The sequence below is a fragment of the Strigops habroptila genome, chromosome 5 (genome assembly GCF_004027225.2).
Source record: "Strigops habroptila isolate Jane chromosome 5, bStrHab1.2.pri, whole genome shotgun sequence".
NCBI classification, from domain to species: domain Eukaryota; kingdom Metazoa; phylum Chordata; class Aves; order Psittaciformes; family Psittacidae; genus Strigops; species Strigops habroptila.
The window spans coordinates 53188187-53211518 of record NC_044281.2 but is presented as its reverse complement, the minus strand read 5'-3'; the positions used below and the strand labels follow the sequence as shown (position 1 = coordinate 53211518).

Genomic DNA, 23332 nt, shown 5'->3' with positions numbered 1-23332 from the left:
AGGTGACAAAGTTCTCTGAATCAATACGAGGATCCTTTGTGTGGAACTGCCTTTCACAGCCCCAGAACTTGATTAATACAGAGTAAGGCAGATGAGTGCTGCCTCATTCTCTATCATATATAAACATCTACTTAGGAAGTGCAGTGTCTAGGGTATGTAGCTTGTGTTTAATGCGATAACGTATCTGATCACCTGCTCTGTTCCACTACCTCATGTTTCTCCTGATGTACACAACTAAACATTTTTCTGGCTAATCAGCATTGTTCAGAACACACTGGAGATCTTAGTTACAATGAAAATCTCTCAAATATAATAAACAGCTGTCAAATTCTGTGCAAAGGGTGATATTTCTGGAAAAAAAAAAAAGCCCAGATTTAGGGCATGAATTCTGCCCTGGACTACCATTAGACACAGCTATTTTCAATGTAATCTGTCTACAAACATGGAGCAACAAACTTGTTAGAAGTGTAGTCGCTAGGAGTAGAGGGAAAACAATGTGAGATCATTTGCTGAAAATATGCTTGGTTCAAAACCAAAATGCTGCACTAAGTTGATCAACGCCTTTCACTGATGTGATGTCAGTGAAAACACAAATACGTAATTGGTATGTTTTGGGGGGTTTTTTTATTTTTTTTTTTTGGGGGGGGGAAGGTATATATATGTTTGGGGGTGTTTATTTAAAAATGATGTTAAGGTACTTGAATGCATCCATAGGAGGACAACAAAACTGGTGAAAGGGCTCAAGGCATGTCTTTGAGGAGTGGCTGATGACACAGAGTTTGTCTAGTTTGGAGAAAAGAAGGCTGAGGGGTGACCCCACTACTCTCTACAGCTTCCTCAGGAGGTGAAATGGATCGGGAGGTGCTGCTCTCTTATCCCTGGTATCCACTGATAGGATGCATGGGAATGCTTTAAAGCTGTGCCATGGGAGGTTTAGGCTGGACATTAGGAAACATTTATTTACCGAGAGGATGGTCAAACACTGGAACAGACTTCCTAGAGAGGTGGTTGATGCCTCAAGCCTGTCAGTGTTTAAAAGGCATTTGGACAATAACCTTAAGAACATGCTTTAACTTTTGTTCAGCTCTCAATTGGTCAGGCAGCTGGACTGTATGACGGTTGTAGGTCCCTTCAAACTGGAATAGTCTATTGCATTCCATTCTAATTTGTTACTAAGTGACTAGTATATTGGACTTCTCTAGGTTGCAATACATATCATAAATAACAAAGGCAAAATATTTCTGTTCTGCTGCCTCCAACTTGCATCAGTCCAAGAATTAACTGATATATTATTTGGTATTTTTAATTTAATTAATTTGGTTTTAATTAGGGAAAAAAATGCCAAATACTTGCAAACGAGAATTGGGACCCTTTGGTTTGTACTGATTGCAGTGCTAACAGATGAGCTCAAGCACAAACTGCACTCCACCGGTGCTTGCTGATGTTTAGAATCCATGCAACTCCTACTCCGGATTAAAAAGATTTAGAGAGAACAGTTGATGAAACATTTCTCTGGCACAAAGATTATGGACAAAATAATGTTTGTTCTGACTTTAGGGAAATCTCTTAAGCAGTTTGCTCAAAGAGCTGTGTTTGGATAGTGAATTTCCAATGCAGCAATGGCTTCATATGTGTTAACCTGAAAACACAGTGGAATCTCAGCTGAGATCTCCTACCTGGTTTAGAGATGGAAATGGATCCTGATGTTTTGGCATTTTTTGGTCCAAAATACAAAGGAAAGTGTAATAAATGTAACAAGCAAATTTCACATCAGATTTTTCATAAACCACTTTTTTCAACTTGCTGCAGAATATCAAATGGTTAACAGCTAATGAACCAAAGATACAGGGAATCCTGATAGTAAATATTGCCATGGGATCAGACAACAATCACCTTCAATTCTGAATTGTGATAGGGATATTGTATAGGTTTTGTTAGTCTAGTTCTTTTCATAACTGTGGGAGGTTTTTTTTTTGTTATTTGCAAAAATAGAAGAGAGCTGAAAGCCTTCTGATTCTATCTAAAATGAAGTCCAAAAGCATATATATAGCCATTTCCATTCTGAAGGCTGCAGTTTTATTTTCTTATATGTGCAAATTTCATGATTGAAATAGGTGATTATGTGAAGATTAGTATGGAAAGATTATTAAGAGATTTGAGATGGAATTTGGTTATGTGCTTGAAATGGTGCAGAAATATGTAATGCCAGTTAGCAGATCACTGAGAATTTCAAGGGTTTGCACATGACAGTTCTCTCAGGGATTAATGCAACAACAGGAAAAAATGCCATAGAACTCTAAAATTTCTGAAAGTATATAATTTTGTAACTCATAGCTTATTTTTTCCGTGAATCTTGTGCTATCATTGTTTAACAGGAACTAATTTCCACAGATGCAGAGGAGAGGTGCTTCATGGGATCTCTCCCCTGGAGGAATTAACCATTTTTGGTGTTGCCTTCCCCAGGATGCCATGGAAAACCTTCCCTAGGTCTGCAGTTTGCAGAAAAGAGGACAGCCATGATTGTCCTAGTAGCAAAATTTCCTTCCATGGTTGCATTAGTGCTTACCTTCTTCCAAGGTTTTGAATCTTGGTGCCAGTTTGGAGATGTACCTAGACCTCGTGCTCCTGGTAGATCCTGCCAGATCTCAGAAAGGCTGGGAGTCTGAGGTAACCTCTTCTGGCTGAGGGCAGCAGGACAAGGAGGCACTATATACTTCTCTTCATCATGAGACTTAACTCTCTTGGATTCCCACCCTGCCTAATCCAGGGTTACATCACACCAAAAAAGTACGAAGTGCTTCAAAGAGATGAAATAAAGGTCTGTACTCTGAAGAGCTTACTAACAAGAGAGCAAGCTCAGGATGAAAATGTACACAGCAAGCAAGCAGTACAGCATTATAGTACCAATGAGGATGAAGTTCTCTGGTTCAACATAGCTTTAGTTCAGCACTTGTAGAGAAATAAATGCACATGAAAATACTTGATTTGTGTAACAACTTCAGATATTATTTATGTGCACTTAGGCAAAGGAACAGAACAAAAGTAGAGCAGGCCCTCACCAAATAACTAACTTTAGCTTATTTGGCTTGGGCTGTGTTTATATCTCATCTAACAGTACATGACAATCCTTTCATGAATAAACTCTGAACTCAAACTCTGGAGTTCAAGGCAAGTGTGGTTAACTCCCAAATGTGGTTGCTTATCTGAAATGTATCTAGAACTCTTAATTCTGCAGCAGTGAGCTGGAAATCTCTCAGCACCAAGCCTTCCTTCTAGAATGGCAGGGATAAAGCCCTTAGTGTTTTTCCTAGCATAAACTGCACCTGTTTTTAAAACCCAGACACTTAGCTGTGAACTCAGTGGGAAAAGATAGAAAAAGAGGTGAACAAAAATTTCACCATACTTGAAACGCCTCAAAATCTAGGGCCTCGCCTACACCCTTTTCACCATGCAGTGTGTTTATATCTGATCATCATATTGATGAACTCACCTCATCTAGATGTCATTAGGTACATCACATGTTGGAGTCAGTAAACTTGTAATGGTTTTCAGCAGAGATGAACAGAAGTGTGTTAGGTACAAATGCAGCAAAGCTGTATTCATACCATATTTCAGCAAAGGTATTTGGGTCCCAGATGTGTGCCATGAGCAGAGAGTGAATGCATTTAAAAGTATTCTAAATGTTACAAATAAAAGCAGGGAATAGCCTTCTCCCCAGGGAGCTGGACTGGTGTTTGAGCTGCTGTAGTGGTAATGTGTGAAAAACCCTTGAGTGGAGTAGACTTTGAAAAATAGTGCTAGGTTTGGCATTTGCTCCAAATACTATTGGAAGAGGATCATTCAGAAAGGATGCTGTTAAATGAAACTGGACCCTAATTCAGGTCATATTAAATGGAACATTTTTTACAAATTCTCAGCTAAAGAGGTTTCCAAAAAATGGTTATTAAAACATAACATTTTGCTGTTGTTAACAACCCTACTATTATAGCAGTGGCCTGAAAGTGAGGGAATAAAAATTTACTATTGGTAACAAAACTGTCTAGAATATGTTCTTCACAGTCCAAAAAGAGAAATGCAAATACTGTATATTTATAGTCAGCCCTCAGAAACTGGGAAAATGAACCATGAATGAGCTGTTTTCTTTCAGCTTTTTGTAACTGGAAATATCTTCTCTCATTAAACACTTGGAGGTCAGTCTTCCATCTTTGTATTGAATATTTTCTCAAGCAACAACTACTGACTGCAGCAGGATATTATCGAAGTAAGAACAACATGACTTGATTCATGGCTTTTATGTTTGACAGTGTTCCTTTAATGCTCAGAAGTACATGTGTGTGTGCAGTGTTCAAAGGTATTTTGTGTATAAGCATCAAGTTAATGCATTTTTTAAACCATGGAGGATTCTCAGTAGAATTTTGAAAAGGAAAGTGCTACATTTCTGCTTCTATTGATGGGGAGGTTAAAATTCCCAGTGAGAGCAGTCTTAGGCTGACATTGAGCATTTCTGAAGATCTCACCTGGTACTAGAAACACCCTTAAGCTGGTATCTTTGTCCTCATTTTTGTTGTGTTAAACACGATGGAGTATTGGCTGGAAGTGAAGAATTTGAAGAAAGCTTTTCTATTGCAGCAAGGTGTGGCTATGTTTAGTTAGCTAAACATAGGTGACTAAACATAGCTCCATGGCTATGGAGATGCCTGCAGTCCCTTTCCATTTCTGCTGTTATTTATGAGACTCTGATGTATTAGTGCAGTGCTATTTTCCAGAAACATGAAAAAGGGAGAGAAGGGGTGGGCGGGTAGTTTGACAGCTGAGGTAAATTTGGTGGAATTCATCTCTGTTCCTCCACAGTCTGGCACAGTCTTGGTACATTGCTTTACTTCTGTGTTTTTCAGTTCCCTCTCTGTAAAGTAGGGGTAATACGTCACATATTGCAAATGCCACGACTATGGGGTAAATCTGTTCAGGATGGTGAAGTGTTCAAATTCTTACGTAATGGAGGGCAGGTGCATGCCTTGGTGCAACTGGAAATGTTACCCTTCCAAAGCAATCTCAGCATTACACACTGGCAGCTGCAAGCAAATCAGATAAACTTACTCCATTTAGAAAAATGATGCAGAACAGTAGACGAGAGGAAAAAACGTAGAAAGAACTTGAAGATACAGTCTTCTCAAGTTATCTCAGAAAAAACAGTGAAAGGCAAATGTTTCTTGAGGCTGAGACATCTCTGGCTAACATGATTACATGCTGTAATGTGATAGCCATTGTGAGTCCTTTGCAATGAGCTTGTAGCCAAGTATCATGTGGTTAGTCCCACTTGCTTCATTTCATTATCTTTGAGAAATTCCAGGGGACTTGGAAATAAACAAGTGGACAGTCCTGTTGCTGTGCCTGGCAGGATTGGGCTGGGGTGGTGTGTTTCAGATAAGAAATTATTTAATGTATGTTGCTTTATACATTCTCTTTTCACATATGGCAGTGCCAGTAGGAATTACTACTTTTGTTTTGAAACTCCGGTAATCACTTGCCTTTCATGCCTTTCAAAGTATAAACAGCCTGTCTCAAGGGTTTACTTGCCACAGTTGTATTGCTCATACTCCGTTTCTTGCTTTGTTTGCTGGTAGAATACATACACCAATGCAGACAAGCTTTTGGAGGCTGCAGAGCAGTTGGCTCAGACTGGGGAATGTGACCCTGAAGAGATCTATAAAGCAGCCCGGCATCTGGAAGTACGGATTCAGGATTTTGTCCGGAGGGTGGAACAGAGGAAGCTTCTCTTGGACATGTCGGTCTCCTTCCATACCCACACCAAAGAGGTAAGATGTGCATGAGCAATTTTTTCTGTGTGTTGCAAAGTGCTGCAAGAGACTGACTGAAAACTCAGATGACAGAGAAAAGGCGTCTTCACCGCAAAAGGCTGATATCCAGTTCATTTGATGCATATGACTAACTGTTGTAAAGAGGAAATAAAATATAAATAAAACATATGAATGATATAGTACACTAAAATACAGGAACAGCATATATAACGTATCAAGCAGTGCTTAATTCTGAAGCAGAATGTATTGTTATAAAGCAAGAATTCTTTTGTAATAATGAGAGTTGATATTACCACATTAGGTGTAAACATGCTAGCAGTGTGACACATATCCTCAGAGGGATTCCATTTGAATGTAATGTTAATTAACGTAGCCATTATTATTATTAAGTGTTACTGGAAATCTTACATTGTTTAATGAGGCAAACTTCACTTTTTGAAATTATGGTTAAAGAGCAAATAGCCACATACTGATACAGTGAATCAGTGAGGACCTGAATAAATGCTGCTTAGTGTAATTGAAAAATATCCAGAGATAAGGCTGTCTTGCCACAGATACAGTGGACAGGACATCAAATGGGAGGCCACTGGGGATGTAATTAAACCATACTTCACATTTTTCTGTGGACCAAAGGCCATTCAGTGATGAGTGACTTTTAAAGACAGGGTTTCTGCTAGGAGAGGTGGAATTAGTCAGAATAGCTGTTTTCATGCTTTGCAGCATCTGTTAGCAAAAGAACACTTGATCAGCACACTTGATCTTAGAAGCTGAAAGCTTTGCCTGTGTTTGTTAATTTACATGTTACAAACAAGTTGTGTATAGCAGGCTTCAGCATGTTGGGAAGCTTCCTTAAGTAGAAGGTGTAAGAACATGTACGTGTGTGTGTATATATATATGGGGAAGATGGAAATACATTCTGTCCATTGTAGTTGTTGATATGTGAAAGTTTTCCTTTACGTCCTGCTTTTGCAATATACTAAAATCTAGTTACTAGTTACTGTGAATAGTACTATTGTTTCCAGAGTAGCACAAACGCTTGCAACTATGCTGGTTTGCCACAGGGGAAACTTGGTTGGTTATTTCCCCAGTCAAAATTATTTCATAACAGTTTCCTACTGTGATTAGCCTCACTTCACCTATGCAGGTGGTGACTAGTAACACAAAGATAGGCATGATTTCAGGAAGTTATCAGTATGAAATGTTTTCTATAATCTAAATTTCTTCTGGTGATTACTGGTACTGTGTAGTCTAATTTGGGTTTGGGAACTAGAGCTTCTCTGTTTGAAGGGGTTTGGATTGCAGTGCACTATACATACTTCCACCTTTCTTCAACAAGAAGAGAATTTGCCTGCTCCACTCACCTGGTTTTAATGAGCCCTCTTTCGGTGTGTAGAAATGCAGATGTTTAAAAACACACTTTTTCTTATTTAAATTATTACAGAAACAGTCTTTTGTGACAGCAGCAATGCTGTTTACTAGATACTGAGAGTAAACCCTAAATCTCTGCCTCATTGATGTTTACACATGGAACAAATTGGTGCTGTGATGCCTTTTTGGAAAGCTCAGTGAGTACTTGCTGTCAATTTTAGGGAGCCCGAGAGTGGACAGACTCCAGTTGCCCCTCTCTGCAGAGGGTCTCTGCAGAATGTCTCCCTCTGACGTTTGAGGGAGCTATGGCATAAAATGAGATATCAGTAAAGTCAGGGTGAACACAGGAATCCCCTTTCATCAGAAAAAATGACATCTGTTGGGTTGGGTGTAAAGAGGCTGCTAAAGTTATTGCAGTCTCCAGCAGTTCCCCAACATCAGAGGATGCACAGTAGCTCTGCAAGAGAAAGGAAGTTTTCACTTACCCCCATGTTAACTCACTCCTGTGGGGGTCAAACACTCTGATTTTCTGCAGGTTCATTGAATTTCATCATGTGTCACTACCTGCGTCCGTCAGTGACTCGTTTCTGCACTGATGGGAGTCACACAGCCCAATACCTGATTTTTTTTTGCCAAAAATAATAAATGAGGAAATTGTTGCACTTTTAGTATTTGTCTGCCAGCTGTGGGGATCCCCACGGACACAGTGAAGTAACAGAAGACTGCCAGGGGGGAACTAGTGTAAAGGACAAAGCGTTAAAGCAAGAGAGCCTTAGCACATGTTTGCCGTTTTATGCTATAGATAGATTGGCTCAAGTAGAATGACTCATTGCTTGGCCTTGCTTGGCCCTTCATGTATGTCGTAAAATGGCAAGTTAACCAATGTAATTGTCATTCTTCAATATGAATGTTAAAACAGATAACTGGATTTCTCAAAAATCAAGAAATACATTTTCGCTTTCTTTTGCCACCATACCTATGACAGTATTATGTCCTTTCCCTGTTTCATACCAACTGATCTCAGCTGGTTCATCCCTGGGCCCCGACTAGAAAATGTGCTCAGCCCAGTGAGACTTCCCAGCCTACAGGGCCAGGCTTGACCAAATGCAGGTTCTTCCCCACTTCTCCACTTGTCCAGGTCAGATCTGCACCATGCATGCTTATTTTATGAAAATGCTTCAAAATAAATTCACTGTATTTGCTGGGATTTCAGTCCCAAACAACAAAGATAACATTTGATTCTAATTTTAAAGTCAGGATTTATCTAGAAAAAATCCTTTGGAGTCAGTAGCAGTTTTGGTTGACTGAAAGAGTTCAGAGTCAGATTTAAAGTGTAACCGATTTCAAGGCAAAAAATCCTTTTGCTGCAACAGTAAAATACAGGGGGTTGGAGATCCATTGCTGCTGTTTTAGCAGGAGGCATTTCAGTTATAATGCTGACACATGCCTTTCTGATTAACCTTTCCCCTCCTACTTGCCTGATGCTGGACTGTACTATGCCCATCCAAACCCATCACCTTGGAGTGTCTTGGGATGAGGAGAAAGCAGTTTGGCTGGCATGTTAATGGGTTTAACATCTAACATGTTGCATGATTCTAGAAGACATGACTAGTTGATAATAACCATCATTATTTACTTCATCCTTTGTAGTTCTTAAAACCATTTCTTAAACTATTAACTGTTTCTCTTATGTCCTTGAAAATGAATAAACAGTTCCCTTCATGTTTTCTTGGCAATAATGCAGGAAACTTTGTCCTAGATGTATTTTTCATCTAAGTTTCCAAAATTCTCATTATTTCTTGATATATTAATCTATTGAGACAGAACTGGTGAAAGGGAGAATGAAGTGCAAAGAATTGGTCTTACTGACATGGTCTGTATGGAAACATTCTAAATACCTTCCTGCAGTGAATGTGTTGCTTCAGACAGTCTTCCTAGCACAGATGAATTGCATTTGTGATAATTCCCAGGCGTGAATGAGTACATTGGTTGTAAACTCACTGCTTCACCTGTACTCTGCTCCACCCACCTCTTCATTTCCACATGTGGCTGCTCAGATTCCCAGCACCTGAGAGGCTTTTAACAGCTCCCGTTTTTAGAAAGTGATCTTGTCAAGGAATGTTTCCTTTTGTAATCTGCCTTGCTAGTACTTCTGGAGGACAATGTATAGTGTTGAATTAGAGAGTTGTTTAAATCCAGATATTCCATGAGCAATGAAAGTTAAGAGTGGCTTTTTAATAGTACTTGAATCACTGCTCATTTCATGTGAATGCATTATAAGAGGATTACTCAAGCTAAGCAATGACTTATACAGTTGAAGGAATGTGAAAAAGATTGTCAATTAAGCATAATAATAATTTTGATTATTTATTGTAAGTGGCCTTACTTAATACATGCAATAGGCTGAAATAATGACTTTCTGGTGTGGTAAAAACATTCTAGAAGCATAGATATAGAGCAATTCCTAAAGTGATTGTTAGTGTCAGAATTCATGAGTAATGTAGTTGTTCTATGCCATGCCTATAAAAGAGATGTTGTGTCCCCCGCTGTCCTGCAGTATTCATTTTACCCTCTTAGTTTATAGTCAATATCTTCATACCCTTTTAGGCCAAGGCGTTCCTGATAGTGTGAACAGAAACCTGGTACACTAGAAATCAAATCCAATTATCTGTATGGCAGGGTAAAGTTATGAATTATTATCAGTGGAATAAATGCGTTCAACGGACTTGTACGTGAGTAATTTCTCTCAGGATTAAGTGTGATTGATTTCACGTTCGTTCTTCAGATCTGAATCAATTATTGGCAAGATTGTCAGATCACAAATCTCATGGTAGTTGATGCTTTTCTGTGAGCTTTCAGCTGCAAGGATCAAATGATGATACCAGATTCTTGGCTGCCATTTCATTTTGTTCAAAAGAGAATAGTATTTGAGCCTCCTAGAGAAGAGGTTGCAGATGTGATATTAATCACACCCTGAAAACTCAAAAACCTCAAGGCAAATAATAAAAGCATCTTGTAATTCATTGTCTGAATCTTAATATTTTACATTGGTCTCAGAGTTTTATACTTAGGGTTCTGAATTGTACTCTATATTTCCAGATATAAAAATGTAGACACAAAAGAGCACTGTCACCATTTCAATATCATTAAAAACTTTAAAACATTAAATCCTCTTGCATAATTAAATGATGACTTAGCATCTTGTAAATGTCTTTATTTTCCATACAGATTTTCTTTTCTGTTTAGCAATCATAGTTTTGTTTTACCTGGCTTAAAGTGGCAGGAAATACAACAGTTTCTGATACAGCTTCAGTGCTGGGGGTTTAATCAACAGCATAGAAATGCCTGGGAATTACTTTTGTCAAGTAAGTGTTGAGGTGAGGCTACACATACATAGCTTGTGTAACACCTACATGCAAATAAATTCTTGGCTTCATCAGCAGGATTTTATGCTTTTAGGGTTAATGTAGGTGTTTAAGAGCAAGTATACATACCTTAGTGTATTCTCTATATTACTGAAGTAAAGATTTGTTGTGTTACTTCTTGTACTGGCTAATAATGCAGTTGCTAAATTGAGAAGAAGCTTCACTAAAATTAAATCCATTTACAGTATATGGGTCTTTACTGAACTACAAAGGAGTTCTGCAATTGCTTCATAGGTCTTTGGGTCACGAAAAGCATGTTTTACCACCTCGAGGTTTCTAATTTCTCAGTGGCTTTCAGATTACCACTGTTGTGTTGCATGGAGCCCAACAAGACAGCAGCAAAAAGCAGGGGCAGTCCTGTGGGTTCAGGTCATATGCCCTGTGCTTTGTTGGCCCTTGGTAGGCCCTGGCAAGCTTGATGCTTGCAGTTCCATGTGGAGCCTGCAAGGTCTACCTGGACCACAGAATAGGGGGATGAGTGTGCTCAGGAAATATTTAATGTTGAGAAAAATGAACTGCCAAACTCTTAACAGGTTCTTACTGAACATGTGCAAACTAGAACTTGGCAGACATGATCTGAGTGACCAAATTTAGGCTAATTTTCACAGGCATGACATAATGTATATTCTTGACATCAAGGCTAAACCCTGCAAAATTTCAAACCCTTGCTTAAAAGCATGGACGGTCTGGAGCATCTCATGTGAGCAGAAATAAGACTTCTTTTCTAACACAGGCAAAGTAACTCCTTTTTCCCCTTCCTCTCATTCTGGACCTTTAACCTCAAAATTCATCAAGTTCAGCCTTAGGCAGATACCTGGTATGGAAAGTTTCACCCTAAACAGCTTGTCTGATAAAGCCGTGAGAAACTGAGAGCAAAGTCCTGGACCATTAAGTGTCAGGCAGCTTACATAGACCTAAATTATTTGTGGTCATCAGGTCACCTTGGTCAGCCTACGGATATCAGTGGGGTTACTCAAGTGAGTAATGAGAGGGGATTTACCCTGTCAGTCAGGAACAGTAACAGTGTTTTATTGCAGGCACTACTAACTTCATTTTACTTGATAACCAAAACCTGTGAAATTAAATTCTCCCTGCTTCAGTTGAATATCGTGATTAAGAGATTATTTCAGTGTAGGTCACTAATTTTGACCTCACATTGTGGCAGAGTTGCTGGGAAGAGGGGAGCAGAAAGCTCATGGGGCTAAAGTCAGCTACTGTTGACTCTCATCAGAAGAGTTGACAGAATGTATCAAAGTTAACATGGAGCAAACATGACAGTGGTTCTGGGATATACTGTATAACCCTGTCATTCATTGTAAACTGACCTAGAATTCAAAGTTAATGTTACTCAATTTGTTGTTTGACTTTAACTGTTAACATTGGCATCTCAGAGCAATCACCCCTAAGATAATAAAGACTTGCAGTAAAGGGGATAATCAATTTAGCAATTTCACTTGCTGAAAACTTTTAGAAGTCCTGAAAAGGTCTTGTTCTCTGAACATGTCTACCACAAAGTATTTGTCTTACACACTTACACACTACTCCTGCTCTGGACAGTGTTTTTGTTCTTTTTCTCATATTACGGTCAGATTTTTAAAAATAAGAAAGCATAAAACACTAAAATAACCCAAACTTACTCTCTGCACATAATATATTCACTGACTGGCCTTGTCACATCCTGGAACTTTTTCTTAGCACCCCGTGCCTTGTTCAAAAGCTAGAAAATATTTTTCCTTCAATGGGATAAAATTGACAGCTAAGTACAAAGCAGTAACAAAGTTGGACTTTGAAAATATCTGCCTCTCCTCTCACTGCAGGGCTGCAGAACATCACACCTGAAGTTTATACCTGTTAGAAGTATGAACATTGGTTTTGGTGGGAGCTGAATCAGTGTAGTGTAGGGGGAATATTACGAGCAGAGAAATCTCAGGACAAGGGGGTGGAAAAAGCAAATGCTTTTATAAGGGATTAAGGAAATGCTGATGAAAAAAAAAAAAGGGGACAAAAAAAAAAGAAAAGAAAAAAGTTCCCAGTTCCTAAACATTCCGATATTCCCATCAGAGCCGGATTTGCAGGCAGAGAGCAGAGGATGTGGGAAAGGTAAACTACCAGAGCTACACATACAGGTAACGTGTGCAGACCTTTGCCTGGATGGCAGATTCCTTGGAGAAGACAGATACTTGCCCGTTTACTGTTATCATTCTGATAACTGGGGCTGTAGGGAGGGTTCTGCTGGTATAACAAGTGTTATTCTTCTGTGATGCTATGTGAAAGTTCACTCTCGGTTATCAGCAACTACCATGAAGCAGCAAAATAAGATCAAATCCCCTTTCAACTCCAGAGCACAGACTGTGGCTTTGACCAAAATGCAGACATTCACCAGTCATTCACATTGGTGGTTTCTTTGCAGAGTTAAATCTTGACTGTAAAGCTACCAAGGACCTGGGATGGAGGAACCAAGACAGCTGGGGTGGTGCAGGGTGCCCCTCTTTCCTGTCCATTTGTTGTCTAGAAGCAAGGTTTCTTCATGAAGGATTAAGAAGCTGGGAATGAAGAGAGCTGTGGTATCCTGGCAGCACATCCCGCTCTTGAGCAGGGGAGTTTGAAGCACAGCCAGACTGCTAGTGAATAAAATTCTGCCATCTGTGATGGCAAAAAATTGTGAGGCAGAATCGAGGTAATAAGAATTAAATGCTTTTAAATGCAGCTGCATAAAACAAATGTCAGGAAGTCAAACCTACAGCAGAGCAAGGGCAGGCGCATAGAAGAGAAGTTCTTTCCATCGCTCTGCCATGTGCTAGCCAAAGAATTCCTGCAGACTGCATTTAAGTTAACACTCCTCTATCCATATTTTATCCATCCAAGCCTATTATCCATATTTTTCAGGCTATTCACTGGGATTTTGACTGACTTTTTGCTTTCACTCAAATATTGTTATTGGCTTTTGAGGGACCTGGCATGTATTTCTTGTGTTACAGAGGTGTGTTTCCAGCCTGTATGCCTTGCTCTCCGTATAATAGAGGTTCATCCTGCAGCTAGAGGGGTATTTTATGAGCACCTTTAAATAGGATGTGCCATCTCGCATAAAGTACCCTTTTACTAGTAATATTATAGCCCATTTTCCTGATTTCCTGAAGCTGAGGAAGATGAATTTCTTCCAGTACCAGTGTGTGGGCTTGCAGCTTTTACTGCTGTGTAGAAAGGCAACAGATTGGACAGCCAGTGCCTGTGATAATTTGCACACTGAGTAAATCTTCATCAAAGCTATACAGGGACACTCCTATAATTCTCTCCTCTCTCAAAAGACACGTGCTGTTGCACCTTAAATACACGTATGCAACAGAGTCTACACAACTAGTTTAAAATGGTTCGTGTCAATGTGGTGGTTCAAGTTGATGAATCCAGTAAGACACTTTGGTTAGAGAAAGTCCCACACTCTCTTTAATCCTTAGCAAGTTTCAGAATGATTCAGAATTGTCCCAAGTGATTAATTTCTGCGATTCCTAGGACATAGTGCACAAAGTTGCAGAAAAGGCTTAAAGCAGCAGATCGAGGTAAGTCTGCAAGTAATATGACCAGTCACTGGAAAAAGCACAGAGGGAAGAGGTAGTGCAACTCCCATTTGAGAAGTAATGAAATGTTTAGAACCAGTTAACAATTCAGAGGAAAATGTAATGGTACCTGCATTTATTTAAGTAAATTGCTGAATTTGTAGTGTATATTTTACAACTATGGAAAGCTCCTCCTACACTGTGTACTGTGTTACACTGGTGTAAATCTGAGTAAATTTTCTGATGTAGGAAGAACTTTTCCAAGCCTATTATCAGTATGATCAAGTGCAGAATTTGATTTGCTTAGTACGATTACTGCAGTTAATTACATCCAGATTCATGATTACAAATAACTCATATTAAAATTATACTAGAAGAGGAACATGTTTTTGCAATTCATGATGGTAAGAAGCACAGAACATCCGAGTCTTCAGTTACAAGCCAACTTTTTTTCCTCAAATAGTCCCTGAATTACATTTACATGACCTTGGGCAAGGGATCTGCACACTCCCTGATGTAAGCCCAGCTACCCAAATCGTGTTTCCCTTGAGAGGAGATTATTTTGTGCTATATCAATCTGGTCCGTGCAGGTCTTGGAAAAAGCATCAGATGTTTAGGCATTGCAAATCCTTTTGCCATAGGCAAGGTTACTAATTAAAAAGCGTCAGCATACAGAAGCACCAGATGCAGCCCAACCAAGGATGAATGTCAAGAAATTGGCGAGGAACAGGGAAAAAGCAAGAAAGAGGTTAGGAAGAGATCAGATGGGGTTTTTTTACAGAATGTTCCCTTTCTTTCCACTCATCATTTCTTCCCAATCAGTTTGGTGGTATCTGACAACATTTTTTCTTGCAGCAGGCTTTCTCATCGGCTGTACCTTACGGTGGAAGTCACATATTGTGGCATTTCATATGCCATGTCTGGTCATAACCCGTCTTGTCACATTTTATTAGGTATGCTGTCATTGTGTGGCACTTCATTGGTGGCATGTAGTCGCATCACAGCTCATCATTACACACATTGTTTTCTAAGTTTCTGTTGACATTTACATGAGACCTTGAATGTGAGTTTGGAAAATGTTGTGAAATATGCTTCCAATTTATAACAATCATCAGTTCTTTCAACTGAATCAGCACTAGATGCATTCTAAGTGTGAATAAACATCAGCTGATGAAGGTTAATTGTGCCAAAAAGTTTTATTATCTACACCGTGTTGGCGTTGGGAAATCAAGGTAGAAAAGGCAGTTTCCTGAAGGGTGTGCAGTGAAGCCAGATTCACAGCAGCACTTGGAACAGGCACTCAAAGATAGGCATGGGCTGAAGTCCTGCCATAAACTAACCTGAACTTGGGGTCTTTGTGACTTAAAAATACATGTTATGAAAAAGCTAGATGTTACTGTTCAGAGTAGGTTTGTATAAGCCTGGCATAATAGCAGAGGAAAACAGGGTTAATGGATATCTCTCTCTGGAGCAATTCTGTTTGTGATGGTTTTTTTTCTCAACCTGACCTTGGTTCTCTGCACACTTATGTTACAACTCATGGAGTGGGAGCAGTGCTAACTAGATGGGAAAAGAAGGTCCCCATATTTCATTGAATTCTTCTGTATTCTGCTCTGGCCTTCATTGCTGTGATGGATGTTCACTTTTTACTGAGTTGGCATGAGCTTCCTTTTAGGGCTGGCTCTGCAACACATGATGCTTCTCTGATACAGTAGAAGGGTAGAACATATACCCTGGAAAGTTGCTTGTTTCCATTAACATCCATGTTTTGAACAAGAAGCAAAAATGTTGTACAATGGTAATTCTCATGGATTGAACTGACTGCTTATTTGGTTTTCACTGATTTCATTACTCAGTGTTTTTAAACTGGTTTTGAGGAGATTAAAACTCATTTCCGGCACTTGCAAATAGCAGTGTATAAACACTGGATGTTCAATAGTTATTCCAAACATGCAGGCACGATTTTCTTAGCAATCTCTTCAGTTTTTAGATTTTGTTTAAAGTGGTCCCTTGCTCTAAGTCAGAAGCATTAATTTCTAGGTAAAACAGGCACAGATGTCCTTCAAACCTCCAGTAAGTGGTCTCATTAAGTACTTGAATAAAATGAAGGGTATTGCATCAGATAAAATAGCTGGGGAAAAGAGCTGTATTGTCTCTTGGATGGAGGGAAACTGTCTGTGTTTTACATCCAGGAAAGACACAGAAGTTTTTACAATGCATGAGAGGTGCCAGATGCTCCCTCAAAGGAAGAGGAGGTGGAGTGGTGTCATTCTTCTTTTCTACTGGTCTAGTAAATCAGAAGAGAATTATTTTTCTTGTTTAAAGCCATGGTTACCTTGACAAATAGACCTCAATTCTGGAGCTTCCATGGACCTTCAGTGTGGATGTTTTAAGGCTCAGTATTTGCTTCAGACTTCTGTGTATCTGACAACTGTAAGATTTTTAGATGTAGTTTGCAGGAATCAGCTTTGAGGCTAGATCTTTTTGATGGACTTAATTCAGGTTTTACCACTAATGCCTTAGTATTTCCATATCCAGTTAATCATACCAAGGCACAGATCAATTTGAAGGAAGCACAAAAATTATTTTTGTGTTACTTCTTCATTATTTTCAAGTTTTAGAACATGTTAAATAATACAGTACAGAGATTATCTCCTTTTCTGGACATGTACATCACTGGCAAGCTTAATAAAAGTCACCACAGCTGGATGTGGAAATATTGTGTTAGTATTTGAAATGTCTGTGTACATCTGCGTATATCCCCTGTACTGGATAAAGTGATACAGTAGCAGTAGTTTAGAGGATGTATGAGAATGGGACAGGTGCTCACAGATTTTGCTTCTGCTAAGAATAAAAGAAGTCAGTCAGTTTGTGCAAATATGACATAAAAGTTATCCTGTGTAATATGTCAAATATTGATGAAAAAATTGAAATGGTTCACTCGGTCTAAGCTAGCTAGCTCTTTAGAGTAGGTCACAGGACAAACTAGGAAATGCACAAGTTGTCTGGTGATTTGGGGCTTTAATAGTCAGGATTTTTTAAAATCAGTTGAATAGTTGCATAGGAATTAAGCATCCAGCCGTAAGAAGGACTGATTTTCCTAAGCTGTGACAAAAAGGATATGATTTTTATTTTATGATTAACAGTTCTTCTGACTCTGGTGTTACAGTGTTCATCTTTTCATTGCTGTGGCATTTACAAGTGGAGCTTGGTAGTAATTTATTTCAGGTGCTGTTAGTTGTACCATATAACCCAGCTGGTTTTTGAATCGGGTTCCTATTGTAAGTAGTTCCTGAAAGATCTTAATCTTATTAATATTGACTGATTCTTTGTATTAGGATTCCCAGGGATTGGTGGAGTCTAAAGGATTAAAGGCCTCTGAGTCAAGGATGACCTAGATTCTCATAGATTTTATTATGCAAATCCTTACAATCAGAGGTCATTAATGGAAACATCTGAAGCTAATGTGAGTTAGTATATTTAAGTGCTCTCTAAAATTAATGAGTGTTTTGGTTCCAGGTGTGTACAGTACAGTTTAAGTATTTCAAAACTGCTTTGATTCATACATGTACACAAAAAATTACTTGGGATCTTAAATGTCAAAATCCTTTTAGCTGCTGAAAGTTGGGTTCTGGAGACACTTTTCAAAAGAGGGTTTCCTCTGAAGTCGCAGTGAGGGGATTAGAAACTTTCTTCTTTACCCTAACATGATAATTTCAAGAAAACAGCAGAGTCCTAACAATGAAGCAAGTTCTCGATTTAATTTTCATTTTTATAAAGGAAATTCCCTGAGCTTTTTTGTTATCTTAAGTGGAAAAATGAAATATGACAAAGAATATTGAGAAATTGAAAAACTACTGGCTTTCCCAGCTCAAAACAGAAGAATGATTTATATACATGGCCATTTTTCTAGTCCGTATTTACAATGTGCTCTATTACTTGAAGATCTGATAAGCAGAGAAAGCAATTCTCCTGACCAGCTTGGTCCTGCCTGTTATAGTCCAGCTGTCCCTACTGTTTGAGTGGGTGCAGGGATCAGATCAAAAGCAGGAAGATTCTGAGTGTAATTTGTATATAAAGACATTAATGCATTTTCCTTTATGGTGGCTTCCCGACGTTCAGCATGTGGACCTCAGGCCACATATGAAAAAGCTCTCTATTTGGTTCTTTAAATATGTTGTCATTCTTTCATCTATTTCACAAGCCTGACTACTTAATTATATTTGTTTCTTTTATTAATAGCTGCATTTTTAGCCATTCCTTTCTCCTGTGAATATGGAAATATGGAAATAACCTGAGCAAAGACATTCCATTTGAGGCCAGTAGTAGGATAGACCCGTATGATGATGCTATTTATGAATAAACAGAGGCGTTTACCCAAAATATTCAAAGCTGACCTTCAAATTAAACATATGCTTTAAAACTTGTTTGTGTAAGTCTGTTAAACAAGAAGTCGATAGCAGAGGTGGGAACAGAGCACAGGGAGCTGTGTTCTCTCTTTTGTGATACCATGAGCAGTGCTGGGAATAAAAGTTCTGACTTTTATTATTTCAGTTTAGATCAAGGTGATATCCTTGAAGTCAGTTGCCTGTGTATAGTGTAACATTCAATGACTGGCCTTAAGCTTGGACCCTAATTGTGAGAAACTTTGTCAGCTGGTGCTCTAAACTGTCACTCTCCTCCTCTCATTTTACGTGGACATGCAGAATTTGCAGTCTCCAAAGAAATCTTTTAAGTTGGGCACCCAGTGCACCTCGTTTTGAACAGGAATGTTTTTACCAGCTCTTTTGCCACCCCCACACAGCATCTGTCGTCATCTTCATGTGTACCTCTAGGTTCCTTTCAGACAAACTTCTTTGCAGCTCCCTGGGACAGCAGGAAGAAGAGCAGCCAGCATCGCATCCTTTAACATTTCCCGGCAAAACGTGTTGTTTCCCACTCCTGTGCTTCTCTGCTACCTTGCAGAATATACCAGCAGAATGTGGGTTAATGGGGCAGGCATGGCACAGAAAATAGTCTCTCTGGTGGAGTTACTAGGATTTGCTGGCAGACTGCCAGCTCAGTTGGTACAATTACACACTCACTTTTCAGAGCAAGCTTAAAGGGGAAACCTCCGTTTGCTCTAAGCCTTTACAGCCAAGGAGAGGCTGCTGGGGCTTGCTTGCCACTGTCCAGATCTCTGATGAACAGCTGGCTGGAAATTCTCATCTAAGCACCTACTAGAATGATTTGTTGTTGTTGTTGTTTGGAAATTGGTAGTCAAGACTATTTAAAATTTATGGGATTGATTGGTGATGTTGCTGTCTCCTGTGTTTGGATTTTCCCAAAGTTAAAAAACAGAGTCTGAGGTGTATTTGAGGAGGGGATTAAGTGGCAGAAACCCACAAAAAGCTCAAACCAAAAAAACCCCAAACCAAACCAAAACCCCTTCAAAAACAAATCCTAAACCCTCCACAAAACCTTCTGCCTGCGAAAGCATAGCTGAGCAGACACAGCTAGACTTTAGCCAGTACCATACATACATACCAAACATTTTTAGGTCTGTTCTGCAACAGGCTTCAGCCACATGTGAAATTAATAGCAGCTGATAGCACACAGCTCCTGAAAGGGTTAGCTTATCACAGCTGTAGGGCATTGTAATTTGTTACTTGTGTAAAGAGTTAATCAGAATAATATAATTTGTTATCATTACATAATAAACTGAAATGCAGATAAATTTGAGAAAAAATATCTGATATTATGTTTATTTTATTTTGTTGCTTAAAATGGAATTGCATCAACCAGAATTAATAACCAATGTATCTTTTTGGTTTTAGAAATTTTAGGTCAGTTTTCATGTGAAACACACAGCCTTAGTTAATGCTTACTGATACAGAATTAGAGAGCAAAAGGGTTAAATCTCAATCCTCTCTGATTTATATTTCCCTCCCCTCCTTCCCAGCTGTGGACATGGATGGAAGATCTGCAGAAGGAGCTCTTAGAGGATGTCTGTGCTGACTCTGTGGATGCGGTTCAGGAGCTTATCAAGCAGTTTCAGCAGCAACAAACAGCTACCTTGGATGCTACCCTCAATGTTATTAAAGAAGGGGAAGATCTAATCCAACAGCTCAGGTAAGCATCCACCTGGAGGACAGGTGTTAAGAAATCTGATGTATGCTGTGGTTTAGGCATGCATAAATAGGGAACTGTGAGTTAGGATTAATTGGGAGAGTTATTAATTCTTTGCTTATTTATGATTCTTCAAATTCTTTGAGTATTTTATTGAAATTGCAGGGAGTGATTTGTGTGGAGCGATTAGAATAGTCTGTGGATCAGCACTAGTTCCTGTTTGACAGAGAGATTATTTATAAGCACAGTGAAGTGAATTGAAACAAATGTATTTCAGGTGAATATTTTCATTGGTGTTTATAGAATACTGTTAAATGGTTGTGAGCCGAGAGGCGTTGTGATTTATATGGTTACTCCTGATGTAGGAGAAAAGTATTCCTCTTAATAAAATATACACATGTCTAACAATCTTCACTCTTTCATTTTGCATGCAGCACGCTTCTATTTATCTTTGTCCGTGTGGGGTTTATTCATAGTATCAAAGAGGGTCCTATACTGCCAGTTCTACTCACATTATGAATTAAAACAGCTCATTCTACCCAATTTAAAATACTTGAAGAGACTGGCTACAGAAAGTTGGAGGGTTTTTTTTGCTTTCTCAGTCTGTAAGCATAGTAGACTGAATGTTTGCAGAGCAAGCTTACACAAAACTTGTAGTTGTGAGATCTCTCTCATTTGTTCTTATTTTTCTGTGGTTTTCTGTGGCATTAGCTTTGACAGCAGTGGAGCTTTCTTGCCTTTTAGTGATATTACCGAGCTCAAAACCAAGTCTAATACATCTTTAGATGTTTGTACTGTTACAGATTTCCCTTACCAACATGTACATAGTGTGTATGTTCTGCATACATATGTAACATGCAAATCTGACAGGTCTTATGCATTTTACTAGAGACTGTACTAGACAGTTATGTCATCCTCCTCACCCTAAGATTTCCCAATCTGGTGCCTTCAGTTGTCACGTGAGAAGTGCAGAAAACCATGAGCTACGACAGGGAAAGCCTAAGGTGCTCTAGAACACAGTTGGAACTAGATGATCTTTAAGGTCCCTTCCAACCCTAACCATTCTATGAGTCTATGAAGGGCCCTGGTGGAGCACTGCTCTTTTAAGGCTTGTGAGTCCCTGAGGCTTCTACTACAGCCGTGTGCTGAGTGTTTTTTCTAAACTTTTTCCTATCACCCTGGATGCAGAGTCTTGTCCACTTAATTGGGGGCCCGGGGGAGGGCAGGGAGAGAAAAAAGAGAGATATTAGAAAGGGGTTCTCTAGGTTCTGATTGTCATTGAGCCATAGGCCCTAAGCAGCCACAGAGGAGAGCCTGTGTAAATTCCTAGTCTTTCTGTATGTGGCTTGCCTCCATCACAGAGGGAGAGCGAGGTACCCAAGCTGTGGTATTGCTTGCTGAGATCAGAGTTGGAAAAGCAACATCAGGAGCTAGGCTTCATCCATCCATCCATCCATCCATCCATCCATCCATCCATCCATCTATTTTTGCTAATGAGATAAGTAGGAAGGAAACCTGCTGTGTTTGGGAAGTGAGCTAGCAGAAGGACCGGGATTTAGATAAGAAAGTATGTATGACAGGTCAGTCAGAGGTCTGCATGGTAGTTTCCCTTTATGCAAAAAAAAAGCCCAACTTTTTGCAAAGTTTAGGGCATTTCTATGAGATAACAAAAATGGCAGTGAAATTCTGGACTAATGATTTCTTTGTTGTTCATCCGTCCTATTGGCATAACAACATTTCAGTGTGAACACCCATGGACAAGAGCCTGAAAGGGATGCTGTATAAGTCCCTTAGGTGGAGCATGGGGTGGTTTGTGGGGTTGCAGAAAGTGTCTGTATTGAAGGAATCCTGGTGCTGGTTGTGGGATTGGCCTAAAGGTTTTTTGCCTGCACCTGCATCAGTAGGAAAGCATCACGCAGAGCTAGAGAGTGGCCAGGGCAATATTAGGAGCATCAGTATGAATGTCAGTGGAGCATCATTATGAATAGCAGTTCTTGCAGAAAGGCTGGTGTAGTGGCTGCAAGATCATTCAGGAGAAGAGATGAACTGGGAGATAACATGTGGGACTTCAGCTTTTTTTAATGTAAATTTAGTCAATTCTTAGTTTCAGTCTTTGAAAAGAAAGGGTGGTCTCAGGTTTGAGACCTTTTTTGGAACTTTTTTAGAACTGTTTTGGAACATTAGTGAAATGTCAAGACAGATTTTGTGGCAGCTGTATTTAACGAAGAAATGTTGGGTTTGGGGTCTGGCTTGTATTCTGGAGAGGGAGCAAGATGGATCAGGATGAACATATTTGTGCAAAGTGATCCCCTGCTTCTGATAAAGCTAAGACCAAACACGAAGAGAAGAGTCATCTGAAGGACAGAAGCCCTGAATGCACACAAAGATTTGCAGAGCTGAGCTGTCAGGACAGTCTCTGATTCAAGTGTTGGTTTTGAGCACCCTAACTGCAAAGTCTGTAATGTGATCCTGGACTCTCAAAAAGATGAAGCAGAACTCTGTAAGAAAACCATTAAACCACCTCTGTGTGTGCCCACTCCAACAGGTTTTGTGGCTGCTGGCAAAAGTAAAGAACACACTGATAAAGGAAAGAAGGAAAAAGAAGAATTGCTGCAATCTTTCCTTAACACAGCATTGCATTTCATAGTATGGATCACCTTGTACATCCCATGAAGAATAGCTGGAGATTGCAAACACTACAACAATGAAGAGAATGAAACACACTGCTCTTATCAAGTGTATCATAGCACACATTTAAACCAATAAAATGAATAGGGCTTTGAAAAATTCTGTTTTTCTTTGAGAGAAGAGATACTCATTTAGAGAAGATCATTTGTGTAATAGCACTCTGTGTGTCCTCCAGATCACTTAGGAGAAGCTCAGCTCCCTGGACTAGTTAAATACAATACATTGGACTGCTTTTCACAGAAGGTCTTCAAGACCCTCAGTGACTCTTCATTAGGAGACCATACCTGCCAGGAATAAAACACACCTGGCTAGCCACACTGTACATGTCACGGTTAGTATTGGAAACACTTTCTTCACTCTTCCTTACCAGTGT

General features: G+C 39.4%; 1 protein-coding gene across 8 annotated transcripts in view; it reads left to right on the top strand.

The window, feature by feature from the left end:
* The window catches only part of KALRN (kalirin RhoGEF kinase), a 514962-nt gene that overhangs the window by 295698 nt on the left and 195932 nt on the right, over positions 1 to 23332 (top strand). For all 8 annotated transcript variants that reach the window (XM_030485889.1, XM_030485890.1, XM_030485893.1 and 5 more), the window contains exons 12-13: positions 5625 to 5816; positions 20105 to 20274. In XM_030485889.1, the coding sequence (XP_030341749.1) occupies positions 5625 to 5816; positions 20105 to 20274 (362 nt within the window). The remainder of the gene's footprint in view (positions 1 to 5624; positions 5817 to 20104; positions 20275 to 23332) is intronic.